Genomic DNA, 19,677 nt, shown 5'->3' with positions numbered 1-19,677 from the left:
CCACATGGTATCCGATTCTTGCCAGTAGAAGCGAACAATGATACACCGTTGGATCTTTTGATGGTACTGGCTCTCCACAGCATATGGAAAAGCAGAATGGCTGTAGAGCACGGTGACGTCGATGCACGTTCAGCGAGACAGCTTTTTAGAGAGAGCATACGGGCATATGTGGACGAACAGAAAGCTTTAAAACTAGAGCCAGAATGGTTAGTTAGTTTGGAAGGGTTGTCACATATGAGGGATTTTTAATCCGACAACTTCAGCTAAGGAAGGCTGAAGCTTGAAATCAATGCTTGATCTTTTATTTTGTCATGTTATTGATGTCACTTGTGTGTTTTTTCTGTACGTCCTCGGTCAGGAAATAAAGAAAAAAAAAAGGAGTGGCGCAGTGGAAGCTTGCTGGGCCCATAACCCAGAGTTCCGTGGATTGAAACCACGCTCTGCTGTGTTTTATTTTTTTTTTTTGTTACGAGCAGTTACGAGCACGTCAACCGGTAGCAGCTGTAATCGCTTTATTTTCTGCAATCAAATACCTCTCACTTCTAACGAGATGCTTGTCTAGCAGAGTGACGCAGTGGAAGGGTGCTGGGCCCATAACCCAGAGGTCCGTGGATCGAAACCACGCTCTGCTGTGTTTTACTTGTTTTTTTTTTTTTGTTACGAGCAGTTACGAGCACGTCAACCGGTAGCAGCTGTAATCGCTTTACTTTCTGCAATCAAATACCTCTTACTTCTAACGAGATGCTTGTCCAGCAGAGTGGCGCAGTGGAAGCTTGTTGGGCCCATAACCCAGAGGTCCGTGGATCGAAACCACGCTCTGCTGTGTTTTATTTTTTTTTTTGTTACGAGCAGTTACGAGCACGTCAACCGGTATTAGCTGTAATCGCTTTATTTTCTGCAATCAAATACCTCTCACTTCAAAAGAGATGCTTGTCCAGCAGAGTGGCGCAGTGGAAGCGTGCTGGGCCCATAACCCAGAGGTCCGTGGATCGAAACCACGCTCTGCTATGTCCTACTTTTTTTTTTGTTACGAGCAGTTACGAGCACGTCAACCGGTAGCAACTGTAATCGCTTTATTTTCTGCAATCAAATACCTCTCACTTCTAACGAGATGCTTGTCTAGCAGAGTGGCCCAATGGAAGCTTGCTGGGCCCATAACCCAGAGGTCCGTGGATCGAAACCACGCTCTGCTGTGTTTTATTTATTTTTTTTTTTGTTACGAGCAGTTACGAGCACGTCAACCGGTAGCAGCTGTAATCGCTTTATTTTCTGCAATCAAATACCTCTCACTTCTAACGAGATGCTTGTCCAGCAGAGTGGCGCAGTGGTCTCCCTCCCAAGGAGACCACTGCGCCACTCTGCTGGACAAGAGAAAGCGGAAGCATGGCAGGGAAAGCAACTGTCAATCTTTTCACGCGCGTTCATCTGCAATGTTTTTTTGATTTCAAAGATATGGTATGTAATGAATGTTGTATGTGCGTCATGAACTGCCATTCAAAAATTCATCGTGTGTTTGCGGTTTTTCTTTGGACTTCGACCTGGGAAAAGACGAGGCGAACGAATTTATTTTTTTTCTTTAAAAAGCGGAGGAGTCGGTTTGATTCATTTGTTTTTGCGCCAAGTGGTATCGCGCTTTTTTTTTTCTTCGCGACCAAAATGACACCTTCCTAAGAACAGTCAATAGCAAGTGCGGCTGCAAAGGCTGTTACCCGGATTTGTTGTCTCCTCAAGTGAAAACATGCGTGGTGCCCTCACAGGATATTTGCGCGAGGTAGTTCTCTCTTACAAGTTGTTAGAAGTGCGTTTTTCCCGTGAATATTTGTACAGTGTTGGCAAGAAAAAGCTGTATAAAGATCTAGTGGAAATATTGCTGCCGGCACCTTTGTATCGAGAGCCCTACCGTGGAGGCCCAGGGCAGGATATTTTAAAACGAGTGAAGAGGATGCCAGTTCGACCGGCTGCCAAAACGTTCTTTTTTAAGTTGCACTCGAACACTCTGCCCGTCAAAACCTGGCTTCACGAAAAAGTAATCTATGTCCCTTGGACGACAAACTGCCTGCTTTGCAAGAAGCCAGAGACAATTGAACACATATTCTTAGACTGCTGGGATGCAGTATTTCATTGGGACGTGCTACAAAGAACAATTAAAAAAGAGCTACCACTAAACCCTTATGGCATCCGGTTTTTACCGGTGGAGAACGAAGACGTACCCTGTGATTTAATAATGCTTCTGGGCCTCCACAGCTTGTGGAAAACACGGATGCAAGTGAGGCATGAAGATATTAACATTCGCAGTGTACGTGAAAATTTTGTTGAAAGTGCTGTTTATCAACGGGAATGTATCTGTGCGCTCCCCGACCCACCACAGTGGGCAGAAGTTCTGGATGACCTGGTAAAATTGAAGAAATTTTAACCTCACACGCGTCAGCTCAAGGGCAGCTGAAGTGTTTTATTAAGTGTGACAATTTGTTGTTCATGTATACCTCGGAAATAAAGTAAAAAAAAGAGTGGCGCAGTGGAAGCGTGCTGGGCCCATAACCCAGAGGTCCGTGGATCAAAACCACGCTCTGCTATGTTTTACTTATTTTTTTTTGTTACGAGCACGTCAACCGGTAGCAGGTGTAATCGCTTTATTTTCTGCAATCAAATACCTCTCACTTCTAGCGAGATGCTTGTCCAGCAGAGTGGCGCAGCAGTGCATTCTACTTCCGGCTACCGTTTGGTGCGGACGCAGGATCATGGGCTCCACCGGAGCGGCGATAGCGGCCCAGGCTGGCCGCGGAAACAGGTCCGACGCAAGTACTGATAGCGAGTATCAGACCGTTCTGCCTCAGCTGCCTACAGGACGTGTTGCGTTAAACACGCTTTTTTTGCACGGAGATGTTAAAGCTAGACCCTTCCGAGTCGAGGATTTCCGCGATGCGCTCGCCGAGACGGACGCGCTCCCCGAGGTTGTCGCCTTGGGGGCGTATCAGGTAAATCACGTATGGGCTGTCACTTTCAAGACCGCTGAAGCCACAAAGCGCATGTGCGCTTTGAAAGTGCTTAACGTTAAGGGGCGACGATGCATTATTTTCGACCCTCAAGACCAGCAAGTCCGCCTCCGACTTCACTGGATGCTCCACGGTGTCGCTGACGAAGATATTCGGACGGCTTTCGCCCCATTCGGCAATGTAACCGAAGTCACCCGTGAACGATGGCGCGCCTCGGGCGTAAACGAAAAAGGCTCCACAACATGGTCCGTACTCCTGAAGTTGAAGACAGGGATGAAATTGGATGACCTTCCCCATCAACTGAGGGTAGCAGGCGAGTTGGCCCTCGTCGTAGTGCCCGGAAGGCCTATGCAATGTCTACGTTGCCACGGCTCCGGACACGTGCGACGCGAGTGTAAAGGACGCGTTGCTCTCGCTGCCGGCGCTTCGGAAGTGGAGTGTGTGCGCACGTACGCGGCGGCAACGGTACCAGCTATGAGAGGGGAGACGCCCGAGGACGTGATGGACGTTGCCGAGGCTGAAGAAGCAGCGAAGGGAACCCAAGACAACACGGGAGGTTCCGCAGTGCCAGATAATGTGGCGACATCGCATGGCACGGATAAAGAGGCGTGCGTGGACACCAGCACTCAAGAGCCAGCGTCGGCTGTATCGGAGTTGTCCTTGAAAGAGGACGTGTTCAGTCAAGGCGCCGCACAACAGGGACGAGCAATGAGTGTGAGTGCTATCACGGAAGTCGGAGCTCGACCAACGGGCACCGCTTGTGCCCCAAAGCGTCCGCATGCCGAGGCCGGCAACTGTGCTGACAAAGGAAACCCTAGCAACAACGAGGAGCCACCAGCGAAAGCGACACAGAGCCGACGACCACCGTTCAGGCCCAAACCTAATACTTCGGCAGACAGGAAAACCGCTGAAAAGCCTTCCCCGCAGCAAGTCGGGCCCACCACAAGTGATGGCGGTGGGACCTCTGGAACTGTCTAGCGGCACGCTAGACGTGAAAGGTAAGCGCCTTGCTCCCGGTGTCCTCCTTATGCACGAAAATGGCGATGAAACAGGCCCTGAGCGTAGCAACGCTTAACGTCCGTGGGTTGGCAGGGAGACGAAAACAAATCCAAGTACATCGCCTTTTGACAGAGTTAGACATAGACGTGCTAGCGGTTCAGAAAACCAAAGTGGAAGGGGAGGAGGCGACTGGGAACATGGTGCGGCGTTTCACGTCAAGGTATGATGTGGCAGTTAGTCACGCGGTGGGTTCATCGGCTGGGTGCCTTCTGCTTGTTAGGCGGTTGCCAGGACTGACAGTGCAGGCCGTGGCCTCATCCGCATGTGGAAGGCTTATTGTCTGCGACGTCGTTTTTCACAATAGCGAATGGCGCGTTCTGTGTGTGTATGCACCCAATACTGTTGAAGAAAGGTTCAACTTCTTCACAAGCATGCAACGATATTTAAGTTCAGAGAGGAAACTAGTGGTGATGGGGGATTTTAACTGCGTGTTAAGCGCTAGAGATAAGACCTCAAACCGTTCCTACAAAGACGCAAGCACTGACTGTTTGTCCCAGATGATTGGTGAATTTTCGCTGGAAGACGTTGCTGAGTGTTTGGATGGTGCGCGCAGAGTGCTTTACACTCATTTCCAGGGATCCAGTCATGCGCGACTCGATCGGATTTATGTATCGTTGGATGCGATACCAAACTGTCAAAATTATGCCGTTATCGCGATTTCGTTTTCCGATCACTCTCTTGTGAAGTGCAGTATTGGACGTAGAAATCAAAGCAAACATTTTCTCTGGGAACTCTGGAAGTTAAATTCTAAACTCTTAGATGACCAGATTTTACGTGATACTATGTTAGAGAAGATAAAAGAAATAGAGAAGCGATCTAACAGTAACATTGGGGAGCAGTGGGAGCTATTTAAACAAGAAATAAAGATGAAAGCGATAGAAAGAGGTAGTTGCATTCGTCATAATGAAAAGCGAGAAGAGGCAGGACTAAGGTCAACACTAAACATGTTAGTTGCTCAGGAAAGCAAACAGCCGGAGGTGTATAAAGATGACATCAAAAATATTAAAAAGAAAATAGAGTTAATGGATGAGGAACGATATCGTGTAGCGATCGTTCGCGCAAGGTTTGAAAGATTGACAGCTGGCGGGGCCCCCACTAAGCGGGCCCTCAGTATCGAAAAAGCACACGCTCGTCGAAACGAAATACTAGAAATAAAATGGAACGGCAGCCGTATGACGGATAAGGATGACATAGCACGTGCGTTCTATGATTACTATCAGCAGCTATTCGCAATTAGGGACATTGAGTTGGAGAAGTTTAAGGGGGTGTTTGTTTCTTCATTACCCCGACTGGACAACTGCACAAAAGAAAGACTAGAGCAGGTAACTTCCGAGCAAGAAGTAGCACGAGCAATAGAAAACCTAAACCCAGGGAAGTCGCCTGGGCCTGACGGTTTGAGCGCAGCTTTCTACAAAGCATTTAAGGGAGAGCTATCCCCGCTGTTGGCAGTTTTTAACGAAGGTTTCCCCCTTAAAGTGTTGCCGCCTTCGTTTTCCACGTCACACACTGTGTTAATACCTAAAACTAATGAAACGGAGAAATTAGGATTTGTGACATCATACAGGCCTATATCACTAACAAATGTTGATTACAAATTTCTAATGAAACTTCTTGTGGCCAGGCTGCAGACAGTAATTCAAGAGATAGTCGGCACCCATCAGACTTGTGGCATCAAAGGACGGTCCATAACTACTAATATACATAAGGCGAGGTGCGTGCTGGAGTGCTGCGACGCTGTTTGCGCTAGGGTCGCGGTTCTCTAGCTCGACTTGGAAAAGGCTTTTGATTGTGTTTCTCATGATGCTTTGTTTTCTATTTTGGACTATATCAACGTGGGTTCTGTTATCAGAGAGGGCGTGGCCCTGGCGTACCGAAACTGCACCACGAGATTGATTGTCAACAAGGAACTGGGCGATCCAATAAATGTGCAACGCTCGGTGCGCCAGGGCTGCCCCCTCAGCCCTCTTCTGTTCTGTATTTATATATAAACTTTGTGCTTGTCTATTATACGAAGCGAATTTGTCCAGGGCTTCCAACTGCATATGTGCGAGGTGAAACTCTTGGCGTACGCAGATGACGTAGCAGTTTTCTGCTTGGACAAAGAAAGTGTACTCAAGGCTGTTGAGATAGTGAAAGAATTCAGTGCGATCTCAGGAAGCCCAGAAAACTGGGGAAAGTGCTTAGGTTTCTGGCATGGGGAGTGGTCATCGACACCCAATTTTTTTGCCAACGTAACCTTGGTCACAACACCGGTGCAGTATTTGGGCGTACCTTTGGAATGCTATGAAGACAGTGATTCATTCTGGCGTGCCCAAGCTCAAGAAATAAGCGAGAAGGTCGACAAGTGGAAAGGGGCGCCGCTATCTATCTTCGCACGAGCCACTGTGTGCAATCTGATTTTTGTGGCAAATTTGTGGTATGTCATGCAGGTACTTCATTGCTCCAGGTTAAATGTACAAAAGCTTCATCGAGTTTTTTCAGTTTTCATTTGGGCATCCAAATGAGAAAGGTGTAGCCGAGATAACTTGTTTCGCCGGGTTCGAGAAGGTGGACTTGGGCTTGGTCATCTATTTGTACGCCAACTGGTTAATCGTTTTATTTTCCTCCGTGACGTCTCAGACCCTTTCTTACGTACTGCGTGCCAAGTAAGGCTCGTGCGGGCAGTGCCCAATTTTGTTGTCTCTACGAGAAGTATTCCAGGGCGAATTTATAAGTTTTTTCAAGAAATAGTAAGCAGTGTCCGAATTTTAACTGCTCGTTTTTGCGTTGAATACTTGAGTACAGTCAAAAAGAAGAAACTGTACAATGATATTTGTGACAACCTTTTTCCGCTTCCTATGTACAGAGCCTTGTACAGCGAGAGTCTAGGTCAAGACGTATTAAAACGCGTGAAAAGAATGCCAGTTTCTCCGGGTGTAGAGATGTTTTTCTTTAGGCTACATACAGGTACATTATCGGTGAAAACATTTTTCGAAGACAAGGGTTTTTATCTGCCTTGGGGTTCGCAATGCCTAATATGTAAACAACCAGACAATAGACCATGTTTTTCTGCACTGCTGGGAGGGGGTTTATTTTTGGGACGTATTACAAAGAAAACTTAAAAAAGAATTACCTTTCGATCCACACGGAATCAGGTTCCTGCCGACAGATAATGAAGATGATGTACCCCTAGACACCGTAATGTGGCTAGGATTACACAGTCTTTGGCGGTCCCGAATGGCGGGCTTCCACGTTGACCCTGAAGCTCGCCCTGCAAGGCTCTACTTTCGCAAGTGTATGTACACCTTTGTTGAAATGCACAAAGCGATGAGTGCAGTCCCAGCATGGGTGGTGAAAGTTGAACCATTGGTAGAGTTGAAAGAATTTTAACTCGACAACGTCAACCCCAGTAGGGTCAACGGCTTTTTTACCTGTGTCATATTTATGTGAACATCACGAGCTGGAGTGTTCAGTTCAATTTGTGTGTCAACCTTGGTTATGTGTATGACAGCCGGCAATAAAGAAAAAAAAAGCAAGAGTGGCGCAGTGGTTACGGCACTCGACTACTGTTCCCAAGGACGCGGGATCGAATCCCGGCCTCGGCGGCAGCTTTTCGATGGAGGCGAAAAGCAAGGCGCCCGCGTGCTGTGCGATGTCAGTGCACGTTAAAGAACCCCAGGTGGTCGAAATTTCCAGAGTCCTCCACTACGGCGTCTCTCATAGCCTAAGTCGCTTTGGGACGTTGAACTCCACAAACCAACCAACCAACATCCTGCAAGTGTTATCTATGTCAAACACTTCTGTTCAAAAACTGCATAGAGTATTTGCCACGTTTGTGTGGGCTTCAACATGGGAGCGTACCAGTCAATGCAATCTGTTTCATACGGTGCATAATGGGGGATTGGGATTGTCACATTTATACTTAAAGCGCATTGTAACCAGTTTTTTTTTGCGCGAACAAAGCGATGTTTTTCTTAGAACGGTAATCCAGGGTCGATAGCGGGATTCACTGCCGGAATATGTAGTTTCGACTATGTCTACAGGGCCAATGGTTCTAAGTGCTTTTCTTAGCGAAGTTGTCGCGTGTTTCCAAATAGTGAAGGCGAAATTTTCAAATGAGTATATGTGTGCTGTTACGCAAAAATGACTTTACAAAGATTTATTGGAAACCTTTTTACCTGTGCCGCTTTATCGCACTGTATAAGCTTTGGGTCCGGAGCGGGACGTGTTGAAAAGAGTGAAAAGAATGCCCATCAGATCGTCCGCTAAATCTTTTTTTTTTTCAATTGCATACCGGCACTCTTCCGCTGAAGCCATGGCGGGAAAGCAAAGGCCTTTTTGTGCCTTGGTCTGCTGACTGTTCAATTTGCAAAATGCTGGAATCCATACAGCATATTTTCCTTGATTGACACGATGTGGTTTTTTTGTAGCACGTGCTACAGCATACTATTAAAAAGGACTTACCAATAACGCCGTTTGGCATACGCTATCTTCCATGCGCCCAGGCAGGAGAAGTGCCCAGTGATTTATTAATGGTCTTGTGTATGCACAGCATATGGAGAACGCGGATGGATGTTCGCCATGAGCATGTTGTCGTACACCCAGCCCATCAGTATTTTGTTGAAAGTGTAATGTACACGCGTGATGTTTTCGGAGGGCAATTTGAACCCCCGGAACGGCTGCCAGTCTTGGACAAGCTCATGTCACTTAATCCATTCTATCACAAGAAACCTGCCAGAAAGTGACTCGTGTTTTTAATTCCATGCGACTTTTCATCGTTCTTTGTAGTTGCCAAGTCGGTAATAAAGAAAAAAAAAGAGTGGCGCAGTGGAAGCGTGCTGGGCCCATAACCCTGAGGTCCGTGGATCGAAACCACGCTCTGCTAATTTTTTTTTGTTACCAGCAGTTACGAGCACGTCAATCTGTAGCAGCTGTAATCGCTTTATTGTGTGCACTCAAATACCTTTCACTTTTAACGAGATGCTCGTCCAGCAGAGTGGTGCAGGAATTGGTACAAATACATCATACAATAAAAATACAAATACAATTCATGCAATAAAAAGAAACAGAGTGGCGCAGGAGAAGCGTGCTGGGCCCATAACCCAGAGGTCCGTGGATCGAAACCACGCTCTGCTATATTTTTTTTTTACGAGCAGTTACGAGCACGTCAATCTGTAGCAGCTGTAATCGCTTTATTGTGTGCACTCAAATACTTTTCACTTTTAACGAGATGCTTGTCCAGCAGAGTGGCGCAGTATTCCACTTCCGGCTTCTGTGGGAGACGGATGTGTGATGGCAATCTCTGAGCGTGCTTCGTTATCGGTCATGTCTTTCCGAGGATGCGGTGAACGACGCCCACCACTGGGCTACCGCATGGTTCTACCTACATTTCCTTCGGGAGAAGCAATGAAGACAACGGTTTTCCTTCACTGTGATATTGCCGGCCGGCCTTATCGCATACAGGATTTTCGTGAGCCGTTGGAAAAGGCCGGTGTACTACCCTACGTGGCTGGCATTGGATCCTTCCAAATGTCTCATATCTGGAGGCTGAAGATGAAGACTGAGGAAGCGAAGGAACGCCTGCTGAAAGAAGGCGCGCTGGAAGTGAAGAGACGCTACTGTGCAGTCATTGACCCGAACAAGCGTGAGTTAGTTTTCAGGGTGCACTGGGTGCCTTCCTACGTTTCGAGTGAAGCGGTGCAGAGGGCGTTTGAAGACTTTGGAGATGTGAAAGAATTCACTTATGAGCAGTGGAACAGCCCGGGTTTTGAAGAGGCCGAATCGACAACTCGGCTAGTAAAAATAGTGCTAAAAGAGGGGCTTTCGATCGATGATTTGCCCCACATGTACAAGTTTTACGGAGGGCTTGTGTTAGTGGTGGTGACTGGACGGCCAGCAATATGTTTAAGATGTAAGAAGACAGGCCACATTCGACGTGATTGCCGCACTCCGAGATGTAGTTCGTGTCATATCTTCGGGCACGACCGGGAGGGATGCGTCCGCACGTATGCCCGTGTGGCCACGGGTATTGTGCCCCCTCAAGACGACGGAAGCGAGTTCATCATGGACCAGGAGGAACTGGAGAGCGCTGGAGCTCTGCCCCCTACAGGATCCGGAGAGGGACCTGCTGTCCAACAGCCGGAGCACACCACCGGCGGAGGGAAGACGCAAGTTAGCGAACCCGCTGCAGAAACGAGTGGATAGGGAGCGGAGGCTGCTATGTCGTCGGATCAGCCAACAGCGAAAGGCACTTCGGAAGGCAGCGTTGCTGAGTCCCCGATGGATATGGCAACCGCCTCCATGAAGAGAACACGAGACTACGAAAAGGTACCAGCTACAAAACGGGAACTGCGTCGACTAGAAAAGCAGTGGAGGGTAGAAGGCGCTAAGAAAGCCAAGTTAGCCTTATCGCAAACCTCGTTGCGGTCCTCGTCGCTCACTCGCGACGAGAGACTGAAGAAGTAGACCTGTAGTCATAGATTGGTAGCTTGGATTAGAGTATGGTTTATTGGAAAAAACCGCTAAAAGTGGGCACTCTAAAAGTCCGAGGGCTCGCCTCGAGACGGAAGCAAGTGCAGTTGAACCGTTTGTTGAGCGAACTAGATTTAGACATCGTAGCCACACAAGAAACAAAGGTTGAGGATGAGCAGCAAACAGATAATATGGTGTTTGGTTTTCGGTCACGCTTCAATGTTTGCGTAAGCCATGCAGTCGGTTTGTCGGCAGGTTGCTGTCTTCTCCTGGGGAAAAGTGTAGGCATAGCAGTGGAGCAAGTAATAACTTGTTTGTGCAAGGGGGCGTTTCGTCTTGTGCGACATCAAGTACGAAACCTGTGCGGTGAGGGTGGTGGTCCTGTATGCACCAACGACACAAAAAGAACGGCGCGACTTTTTTGAGCAGTTGGTGCTTTTCCTTGAATGCAGTCGTGCGCTTATATTTTTGGGAGATTTCAACTGTGTTGTAGACTCTAAGTATCGTTCGAATAGAAATGTTGGAAAATTCCAAAGTGCCGAATTGCTGAAGTGTGTCCTCAATGAGTGCAGCTTAGAGGACGTAACAGTCCTGGTGAATGGTGAGAAACGCGTGCATTTCCCACATTTTCAAGGTAGTAGTCACGCGCGACTTGACAGAATATATGTGTCGCCGGAGTTTCCGCCTACCTGTGAACAGTATGAAGTGAAGCAAGTGTCAGTGAGTGACCATTGCTTAGTTACGGTCACGCTGGGCGGAACGAAGCAGTGTAAATCAAAAATGAACTGGGACTTATGGAAAATAAACTCAAGGCTTACAGAAGACCAACTATTTTTAAGAAAAGTTAAGGAAAGCATTGATATTTTTTATCAGAGCGAAACAGGCTGTATTGAATCCTGGGAACGATTTAAACAGGAGGTTAAAATGAATGCAATTGAGCGCTCTTCCATTATTAAGTATGAGAAAAAGAAACAAGAAAAGCAACTGTAAGAGCTCTTAAAATATTTAGGGCGTGAAGACGAACGAATGCCAGGTATGTTCATGCATGATATAAAAGGCATCAAGGTTAGGCTAGAAGCTATGGATGCCCAGAAGTACAGAGGTGCTGCGATAAGAGCGCGCACAGAAAAATGGCTCGGTGGCGAGACGCCAACAAAACGCACCCTCGCTGATGAAAAGCGATATGCGCGCGCGCACGAGATAACGGTTATTGAATACAAAGGGCAGAGGCATAATGATCAAGACGGAATTACGAGCGCCTTCGTGGAGCATTACCGTGAGCTGTTTTCGAGCAAAGCACCAAGTGAAGAAGGGTTTAGAGATAACTTTTTGCCTCTGATGCCAATATTAGGCAAAGAAGTTACTGAAGAGTTAGAGAACGAAATAAGTGTGGAGGAAATAGAAAAAGCCACTGATGAATTGAATGTCGGAAAGTCCCTGGGACCAGATGGTTCGAGTGCGGCCTTTTACAAGAGCCTTAAAACTGAGTTATCTATCATGCTCTATAGGCTTTTCAAGGAGTGCTTTGATGTGGGTTATCTGCAACCGTCGTTTAGCAACGCGCATACGATCTTGGTTCCCAAGACTGATGAGCCAGCTATGCTTTTAAAAGTTACAAGCTATAGACCGATCACGTTAACAAATGTTGAATATAAAATTCTGATGAAGGTGTTAGCTAAGAGATTGCAATACATTATAAGATATTGTTGGACCTCATAAAACATGTGGAATAAAGACCAGAAGCATATTTAATAATATTCATGTAGCGCGGAGTGTGTTCGAGTGCTGCGATGCTCTAAACAGGAGAGTGGCCATGGTTCAAGTTTATTTTGAAAAAGCATTTGATCGTGTGTCTCATGAAATATTGTACTCTTTGTTGGAACATATTGTTGTTGGTGCCGTTGTATTGAAAGGAGTTAAAATGGCTTATGCATGTTGTTCTACATGCCTTATGATTAACAAAGTGTTATCTGAAAGAATTGGTGTAACAGCATCTGTGCGGCAGGGATGCGCACTGTTTGCTATATGCTATATATGCTATATATTTGGAACCATTGTGTAGGATGGTAACTGCTAGCGAATACATCCGTGGTTTTAAGCTGGGAGTATGTGAAGTGAAAATATTGTCATACGCTGATAATGTGGCGCTTTTTTTGTGAAGACGGCGAAAGCGTTTCGGAAGCTTTGAAAGTAACACAAAGGTATTGCAGGCAGACTGGTAGTGTTGTTAATTTAAAGAAAAGTCTCGGAGTCTGGCACGGGGAATGGGAAGAGGAACCGGAACTTTTCTGTAGAATAAGATGGGCTACAATGCACGGAGTTTATTTGGGTGTCCCATTGGACAAATACGGGGAAAATACGAATTATTGGAATGAAAAAGCGGAAGAAATACGGGAAAGGACGAAAGGATGGATGGGACGTAACCTCTCTATTTTCGCCCGTGCGACTGTATGCAATACCTTTTTGGTGGCAAGAATGATGTATTTAATTCAAGTATTGTATTGTGCTCGAATCAATATACAAATGTTCCATCGTGTATTTGCAGTCTTCATTTGGTCGTCCAACTGGGAACCTGGGAACAAATTAGCAGAGATAATCTCTTTCGGCGAGTTAAGGACGGAGGGCTGTCTCTAATTCATCTATATGTGCGGCAGATGGTTTTAAGGTTTTGTTTGCTACGTGACCAAGAAGATGCATTTCTGAGAACCTTTATGCAAATCATGCTATCCAGTGCAATTCCAGAGTTTGTAGTCTCTTCATGCTCTGCTCGAGGATACACTGTGTCACGCTTCCTGCGAGAAGTGGTGTGGTCGTTCAGGTTTTTGCGCGTGCGGTACTCTGTAGAGTATTTAGCGACGGTACCATCCAAGCGGCTGTACAAGGATCTTATTTCACAATTGTCCCAGCTCCATTGTACAGAACCTTATACTGTGAAGGGCCAGGGAAAGACGTGCTCAAGCGAGTTAAAAACATGACTGTTGCACCGGGCGTAAAAACATTCTTTTTTAAATTGCATACAGAAACCCTCCCAGTCAAAACATGGATGGAAGAAAAGGGCCTTTTTGTACCTTGGGGCTCAAACTGTCTACTATGTAGGAAACCTGAAACAGTTGAGCACGTTTTCCTGGATTGTTGGGATGCGGTGTTTTACAGGGATGTGTTACAAAGGACACTTAATAAAGACCTGCCATTGACGCCACGTGGAATTCGGTACTTGACAACTTGTAATGATGATTTTCAGTACGACCTCATCATGCTCTTGGGCCTTCACAGTATTTAGAGGAGTAGGATGGCTTATAGGCACTGTGATGTCGATGCACGATCTATATGTGATTATTTTGTTGAACAAGTGTATAAACTAAAAGTCATTTTGAAGCAGTAAGACGCTGCGGATGAGGTCTTGAGTCTGATGGGCGAACTTGTGGTAATGAAAGTCCATTAGACACGGTTGTCAGCCAAGGGGCATGGCAACCACGATCGTTTACTGATGCATTTGTACCAATTCATGCAATAAAGAAAGAAAAGCAGATTGGCGCAGTGGAAGCGTGCTGGGCCCATCACGCAGAGGTCCTTGGATCGAAACCACGCTCTGCTATATTTTAGTTTTTTTTTGTTACGAGCAGTTACGAGCACGTCAATCTGTAGCAGCTGTAATCGCTTCATTGTGTGCACTCAAATACCTTTCACTTTTAACGAGATGCTTGTCCAACAGAGTGGCTATCTGCAAAAAACCCGAGACGATTGAACACATCTTCTTGGAGTGCCATGACTCAGTTTTCCTCTGGGATATCTTGACGCAAACTTTAAAAAAGGAATTGCCAATAACGCCAATCGGAATTCGATATCTGCCATGCGCTGACCCTGAAGGAGTGCAGAATGACATGCTGATGCTATTATGTATGCATAGCGTATGGAAAACGCGTATGGATGTCAGACATGAGCGAACCGTTGTACACCCCGCTCGACACTACTTCATCGAGAGCGTGGTATACCTGAGAGAAATTCTGCGTGCGCAAGATAATTCTCCGGAGTGGCTGCCTGTACTGGACCAGCTGGCTTCAGTAAAACACTTTTAAATCTAGCGCTTTAGGCAGAACGTGCCTAGTGCTTTTAGCATTCCCTTTGTTTTGCTTTGTTGTTGTGTATTCAGAGTGTATGCTGTGTGCTTAAAAAAAATGTTAATAAAGAAAAAAAAAGTGTGGCGGGGTGGAAGCTTGCTGGGCCCATAACCCAGAGGTCCGTGGATCGAAACCACGCTCTGCTATATTTTTTTTTTTTGTTACGAGCAGTTACAAGCACGTCAATCTGTAGCAGCTGTAATCGCTTTATTGTGTGCACTCAAATACCTACCACTTTTAACAAGATGCTTGTCCAGCAGAGTGGCGCAGATTTCTGAATCTAAATATATCTATTCATGCCTTCCCGAAAATAGATCCGTGCTGGCGTGCGTCAGGATCGCAATGGTATCCTGCCATTCTCGAGCGCCAAATACACTGGAGGGCCATTAGCATATTAAGGTCAAAAGGCACCCCATCCTCATTCTCTACTGGCAAGTACCTAATACCATGTGAGTCTAATGGAAATTCCTTTTTTAAAATCTTTTGTAAAATATCCCAAAAGTATACCCCTTCCCAACAATGTAGGAAAACGTGGTCTATAGTTTCTGGCTGTTTACAAATTACGCAATGCGAACCCCAAGGTAAAAATAAATTCTTCCCTTCCAAGAACTTCTTTACTGGCAGTGTTTCCGTGTGTAACTTAAAGAAAAAAGTTTTTGCATTTGACGGCACCTGCATCGTCTTCACCCGCTTAAGTACGTCGCGTCCTGGTCCTCCACTGTATAAGGCCCTGTACATTGGTATGGGAAGAACTACGTCACACAAATCCTTGTGCAGCTTCTTCCTGCTAACACAAGATAAATATTCATAAGAAAATCGAACAGACAGGAATCGCACACTCGCGACAACTTCTCTAAAATAACCAAAAATGCGTCCCGATACACTTTCGGTCGAGACAACAAAGTCCGGCAGTACATTTCCGAGCCTCAATTTTATTATTTTTATTTTTTTTGTTGCCAGCAGTTACGAGCACGTCAATCTGTAGCAGCTGTAATCGCTTTATTGTCTACACTCATATACCTTTCGCTTTTAACGAAATGCTTGTCCAGCAGAGTGGCGGTTATGCTAATAGGGCTGCACAGTCTATGGCGGTCCAGAATGTCGGGTTTTCACCGTGACCCTGACGCCCGCCCTGCAAGGCTTTACTTTCGCTAGAGTATGCACGCATTGGTTTAAACGCAAAAATTGAAGCCCACTGTGCCAGACTGAATTTCAGAGTCGAACCACTATGCGAGCTGAAGGAATTTTAACTTGACAAAGGCAACTCGTATGAGCCTGCCGGCTTCTGTATTAACAGTGTCATGCTTGTAGTAACCGCTCTGCTGTGAGCATTCTGTTTGTAGCGAGTTTTTGTTGGTTTTGTTTTGTGTTGGTGATGACCGGCAATAAAGAAAAAAAAAAGCAGAGCGGCACAGTGTACGCGTGCTGGGCCCATAACCCAGAGGTCCGTAGATCGAAACCACGCTCTGCTATGTTTTACTTTTTTTTTTTGTTACGAGCTCTTACGAGCACGTCAATCTGTAGCAGCTGTAATCGCTTTATTGTCCGCACTCAAATACCTTTCCCTTTTAACGAAATGCTCGTCCAGCAGAGTGGCGGAGTGGATTCCACTTCTGGCCACCGAGCGTGACGGACGTGTATATCATGGGCTCCCAAGGAGCGGGTTCAGCGGCCCAGCTGGGCCGTGGTATCATGAGTACGGAAAGGCCTGCCAAGGATTATGAACTGGTTTTACCGCATCTGCCTACAGGTTCGAGTGTTTTGCATACTGTGTTTTTGCACGGCGACATACAAGCCAGGCCGTACCGGGTGAAGCACTTTCGAGACTCCCTCGCTCGTCTTTCACTGCTGCCGGAAGTGGTTGCCCTCGGGGCATATCAAATGAATCATGTGTGGGCGGTAACGTTTAAAGAGGAAGAGGCGAAAGCGAAGATTTTGCAAGCCGAAGCTTTTGAAGTGAAGGACCACCGATGCGTGGTCATTGACCCCTGTAACCAAGGCATCAGGTTAAAACATTTCTGGCTGCTTCACGGCGCGCACGACGATGACGTGCGAGCGGCGTTGGCGGCTTTTGGAAAAGTGACCGAAATATCAAGAGACAAGTGGAAAGTGGAAGTGTGCGTCGACAAGGCTTCAACGACTCGAACGGTCACGCTGAAGCTCAAAGTGGGCGTTACCATTGACCTGCCGCATCAGCTTCGGGTCGCCGAAGACGTCGCACTCGTCCACGTCCCAGGAAGAGCCCCGCTGTGCCTCCGGTGGCGCGGGAAAGGTCATATACGTCGTGAGTGTCGTGTGCCGCGCTGCAGGCTCTGTCGTCGCTACGGCTATGACGAGTCCCAGTGTGTCCGCACGTATGCCAACGTTGCAGGCCCCGTGCCGAGTGAAGTGGCAGACGAGCACTTGATGGACGCAGTGGACGCCGAGGAAGCTAGTAGTGGAATCACTGAGGATGCAGAACAGAAAGAACAATCCTCTGAGAAAACCCCTGCTCTGAAAGAACACTGTGAATCAGATTTGATAGTTTCGTTGTCGAATGTTACTGGGACCGAGACACCCACGAAACAAAACGGCAATGCCAGTGCTGCAAGCCCAGCTTCGACTACACAACACAGTGAGGAACAGAGAGACACTGAAACTGAGATGACAGCTGCTTCTACCTTGCCTGTGAAGCGTGTGCACGAAGAGATTTTCAACGAGGGATCAGCCAAGGAGAAGCGGAAAACGGACAGCCACCACTGAAGGCGGCCCCCCTTCGCTGGTCGACCTTCAAGCCAAGGCCAAACGTGCCTCCAGACCGCAGAACTGTGTCACCTGTGCTTCCGCCTTAGCGAGGGTACCCTTTTCGGTCGAGATATTACAAGCCCGGTCCTTGATCGGGAGCAGCGCTTGGAACGACGGACGGACTCGCCAAAACGGAAGAATGGTCATCCCATGCAACAGATCAACCGCAATGCTGTCTTTCTGCAGAACAGATGTGAGTGACATGTTTCGCAATTTATAATTTCTTGAGATGGCGACCAATTTATCCACTAGCTTGCGAGTAGCCACGCTAAATGTGAGAGGGCTGTCAACGCGTCGGAGACAACAGCAGCTGAACCGCCTTCTGCTTGAAAATGAAATTGATGTGCTAGCAGTTCAAGAGAGGAAAATTGAAGGCGAACAACAAACAGAGAAAATGGCTGAAATATATCGTTCTAAATATAGTGTTTGCGTTTGTCATGCGGTTGGAAGATCGGGGGGATGTGTCATTTTCATTCGAAATTGCATAGAGTGTGTATAGTCTGTGTTCTCGTGTGAGAGTGGACGGCTTTTGATATGTGATTTCAGTTTTTCTGAATTGGACTGGATAGTGATCTGCGTTTATGCACCGACTAGAACATTTGAGCGCTAAGAGGTTTTTCAATATATTAAATCCTTCCTAATACATGAGAGGCGTGTTCTCCTGCTTGGCGACTTCAACTGTGTCTGTAGACCGGAAGATAAAACAACAAACCGTGTCCTTCGTGACAAGAGTGCAGTTACTTAATGGCATGTTAATGAGGCAGAGCTTGAATATTTGAGTGCAGTGACCAGAAAGACAATATATAAGAATGTGCGTGATGTTATTTTCCCCACTCCCTTGTACACAGTTTTGTACTGTGGAGCCCCATGTGGCAACGTATTAAAAAGGGTAAAGCAAATGAAGCTGTCACCGGGAATCAAGAACTACTTCTTTAAACTACACACATGGACTGTGCCAGTAAAAAACTTTCTGGAGGCAAAACAGATGTTTCTGCCATGGGGGTCACAGTGTCTTATATGCAAGCAACCGGAAACAGTCGACCATGTATTTCTGCACTGCTGGGAAGGTATCTATTTTTGGGATTTGCTACAGACGACGATCAAAATAGAGCTTCCGCTAGACTCATATGGAATAAAGTTCTTGCCAACAGAAAATGAGAGCGATTTCCCGTTTTACTTAGTCATGCTGGTGGGCCTCCACAGTATTTGGCGTTCTCGTATGGCTGGGTATCGTGGTAATCTGGGCGCACACCCAGCGCGAATGTATGTTCGGGAAAATATGCATAAGTATGTATAAATACAAATGTTGCAGGACAGCGTTCATAGTGGCTACCAAGGCTAGAACCCTGGGTGACACTTAACGAATTTTAATGTGACAAAGCCAGAGCCGCTAGCCTGGGTTCGGCTACATTTGTAAAACTGGTGTACATAGCCTTCATGTTTTAATTTACAGTGTTGAAGACCGGCAATTAAAAAAATGGTTTGGTTTGGTTTGTGGGGTTTAACGTCCCAAAGCGACTCAGGCTATGAGAGACGCCGTAGTGGAGGACTCTGCAAATTTTGACCACCTGGGGTTCTTTAACGTGTACTGACATCGCACAGCACACGGGCGCCTTGCTTTTCGCCTCCATTGAAAAGCGGCCGCCGAGGCCGGGATTCGATCCCGCGTCCTTGGGAACAGTAGTCGAGCGCCGTAACCACTGCGCCACCCCGGCGGGGCGCAATTAAAGAAATGAGTGGCACGAACCGTACTGGAATGTGTAGACACGCTTGGAAGTCAGGTTGCCATGATTCAGCTGGATTTGGAAAAAGCGTTCGATCGCGTATCACACGACATCCTTTTCTCCATTCTAGAGCATTGTAACCTGGGCTCGGTAATCGTGGAGGGAGTGAGAATGGCGTACGCAAACTGCTCGACGCGTATTATAGTGAATGGCGATCTCACTGACAGTCTCGCAGTGCGTTCTTCTGTGAGGCAAGGCTTTTTGCAGCCTATCTCGAGCCATTATGCTTGGCCATTCTCAATAATGAATGCATCTCGGGTTTCAAGCTTCAATCGGCGCATGTGAAGCTACTTGCATACGCGGACGACATTGCAGCATTTTGTGAAAACAGAGAGAGCATTTGTGAATTGGTTAACGTTGTTGAAAAGTTTTGTGACAAGACTGGATGTCGGGTTAACTGGGAAAAAAGCTCCGGATTTTGGCACGGCTTATGGGATGCTGAACCGGCTTCTTTCTCCCGATTGCAATGGTCTTCCGTGCCAATGCAGT

The 19,677-nt window shown here is 46.8% G+C and overlaps 2 protein-coding genes and 1 non-coding gene across 3 annotated transcripts; all 3 read left to right on the top strand.

Moving 5' to 3' along the window:
* The first annotated feature begins 936 nt into the window (after positions 1-936).
* On the top strand, positions 937-1,008 carry TRNAM-CAU (transfer RNA methionine (anticodon CAU)). The gene has a single exon. It is a non-coding gene; the product is annotated as a tRNA-Met (tRNA).
* Positions 1,009-9,356: 8,348 nt separating this feature from the next.
* On the top strand, positions 9,357-10,235 carry LOC146209822 (uncharacterized). Its single transcript, XM_084581254.1, has one exon. It carries the CDS (start codon positions 9,357-9,359, stop codon positions 10,233-10,235), a length of 879 nt encoding a protein of 292 aa, XP_084437380.1.
* A 6,029-nt stretch (positions 10,236-16,264) lies between these two features.
* LOC146209821 (uncharacterized) lies at positions 16,265-17,601 on the top strand. Its single transcript, XM_084581242.1, has 2 exons — positions 16,265-17,054; positions 17,591-17,601. The coding sequence occupies exons 1-2, from the start codon at positions 16,265-16,267 to the stop codon at positions 17,599-17,601; spliced, it is 801 nt and encodes a 266-aa protein (XP_084437368.1).
* Positions 17,602-19,677: the final 2,076 nt, after the last annotated feature.

This window comes from Amblyomma maculatum, chromosome 1 (assembly GCF_055883805.1).
Source record: "Amblyomma maculatum isolate TAMU_Amacu chromosome 1, ASM5588380v1, whole genome shotgun sequence".
NCBI lineage: Eukaryota > Metazoa > Arthropoda > Arachnida > Ixodida > Ixodidae > Amblyomma > Amblyomma maculatum.
This window is presented reverse-complemented; position numbering and strand designations above follow the sequence as displayed.

Coding starts and splice junctions, on each gene's coding strand:
- LOC146209821 (XM_084581242.1), top strand. CDS start 16,265: ATGGGCTCCCAAGGAGCGGGTTCAGCGGCCCAGCTGGGCCGTGGTATC.
- LOC146209822 (XM_084581254.1), top strand. CDS start 9,357: ATGTCTTTCCGAGGATGCGGTGAACGACGCCCACCACTGGGCTACCGC.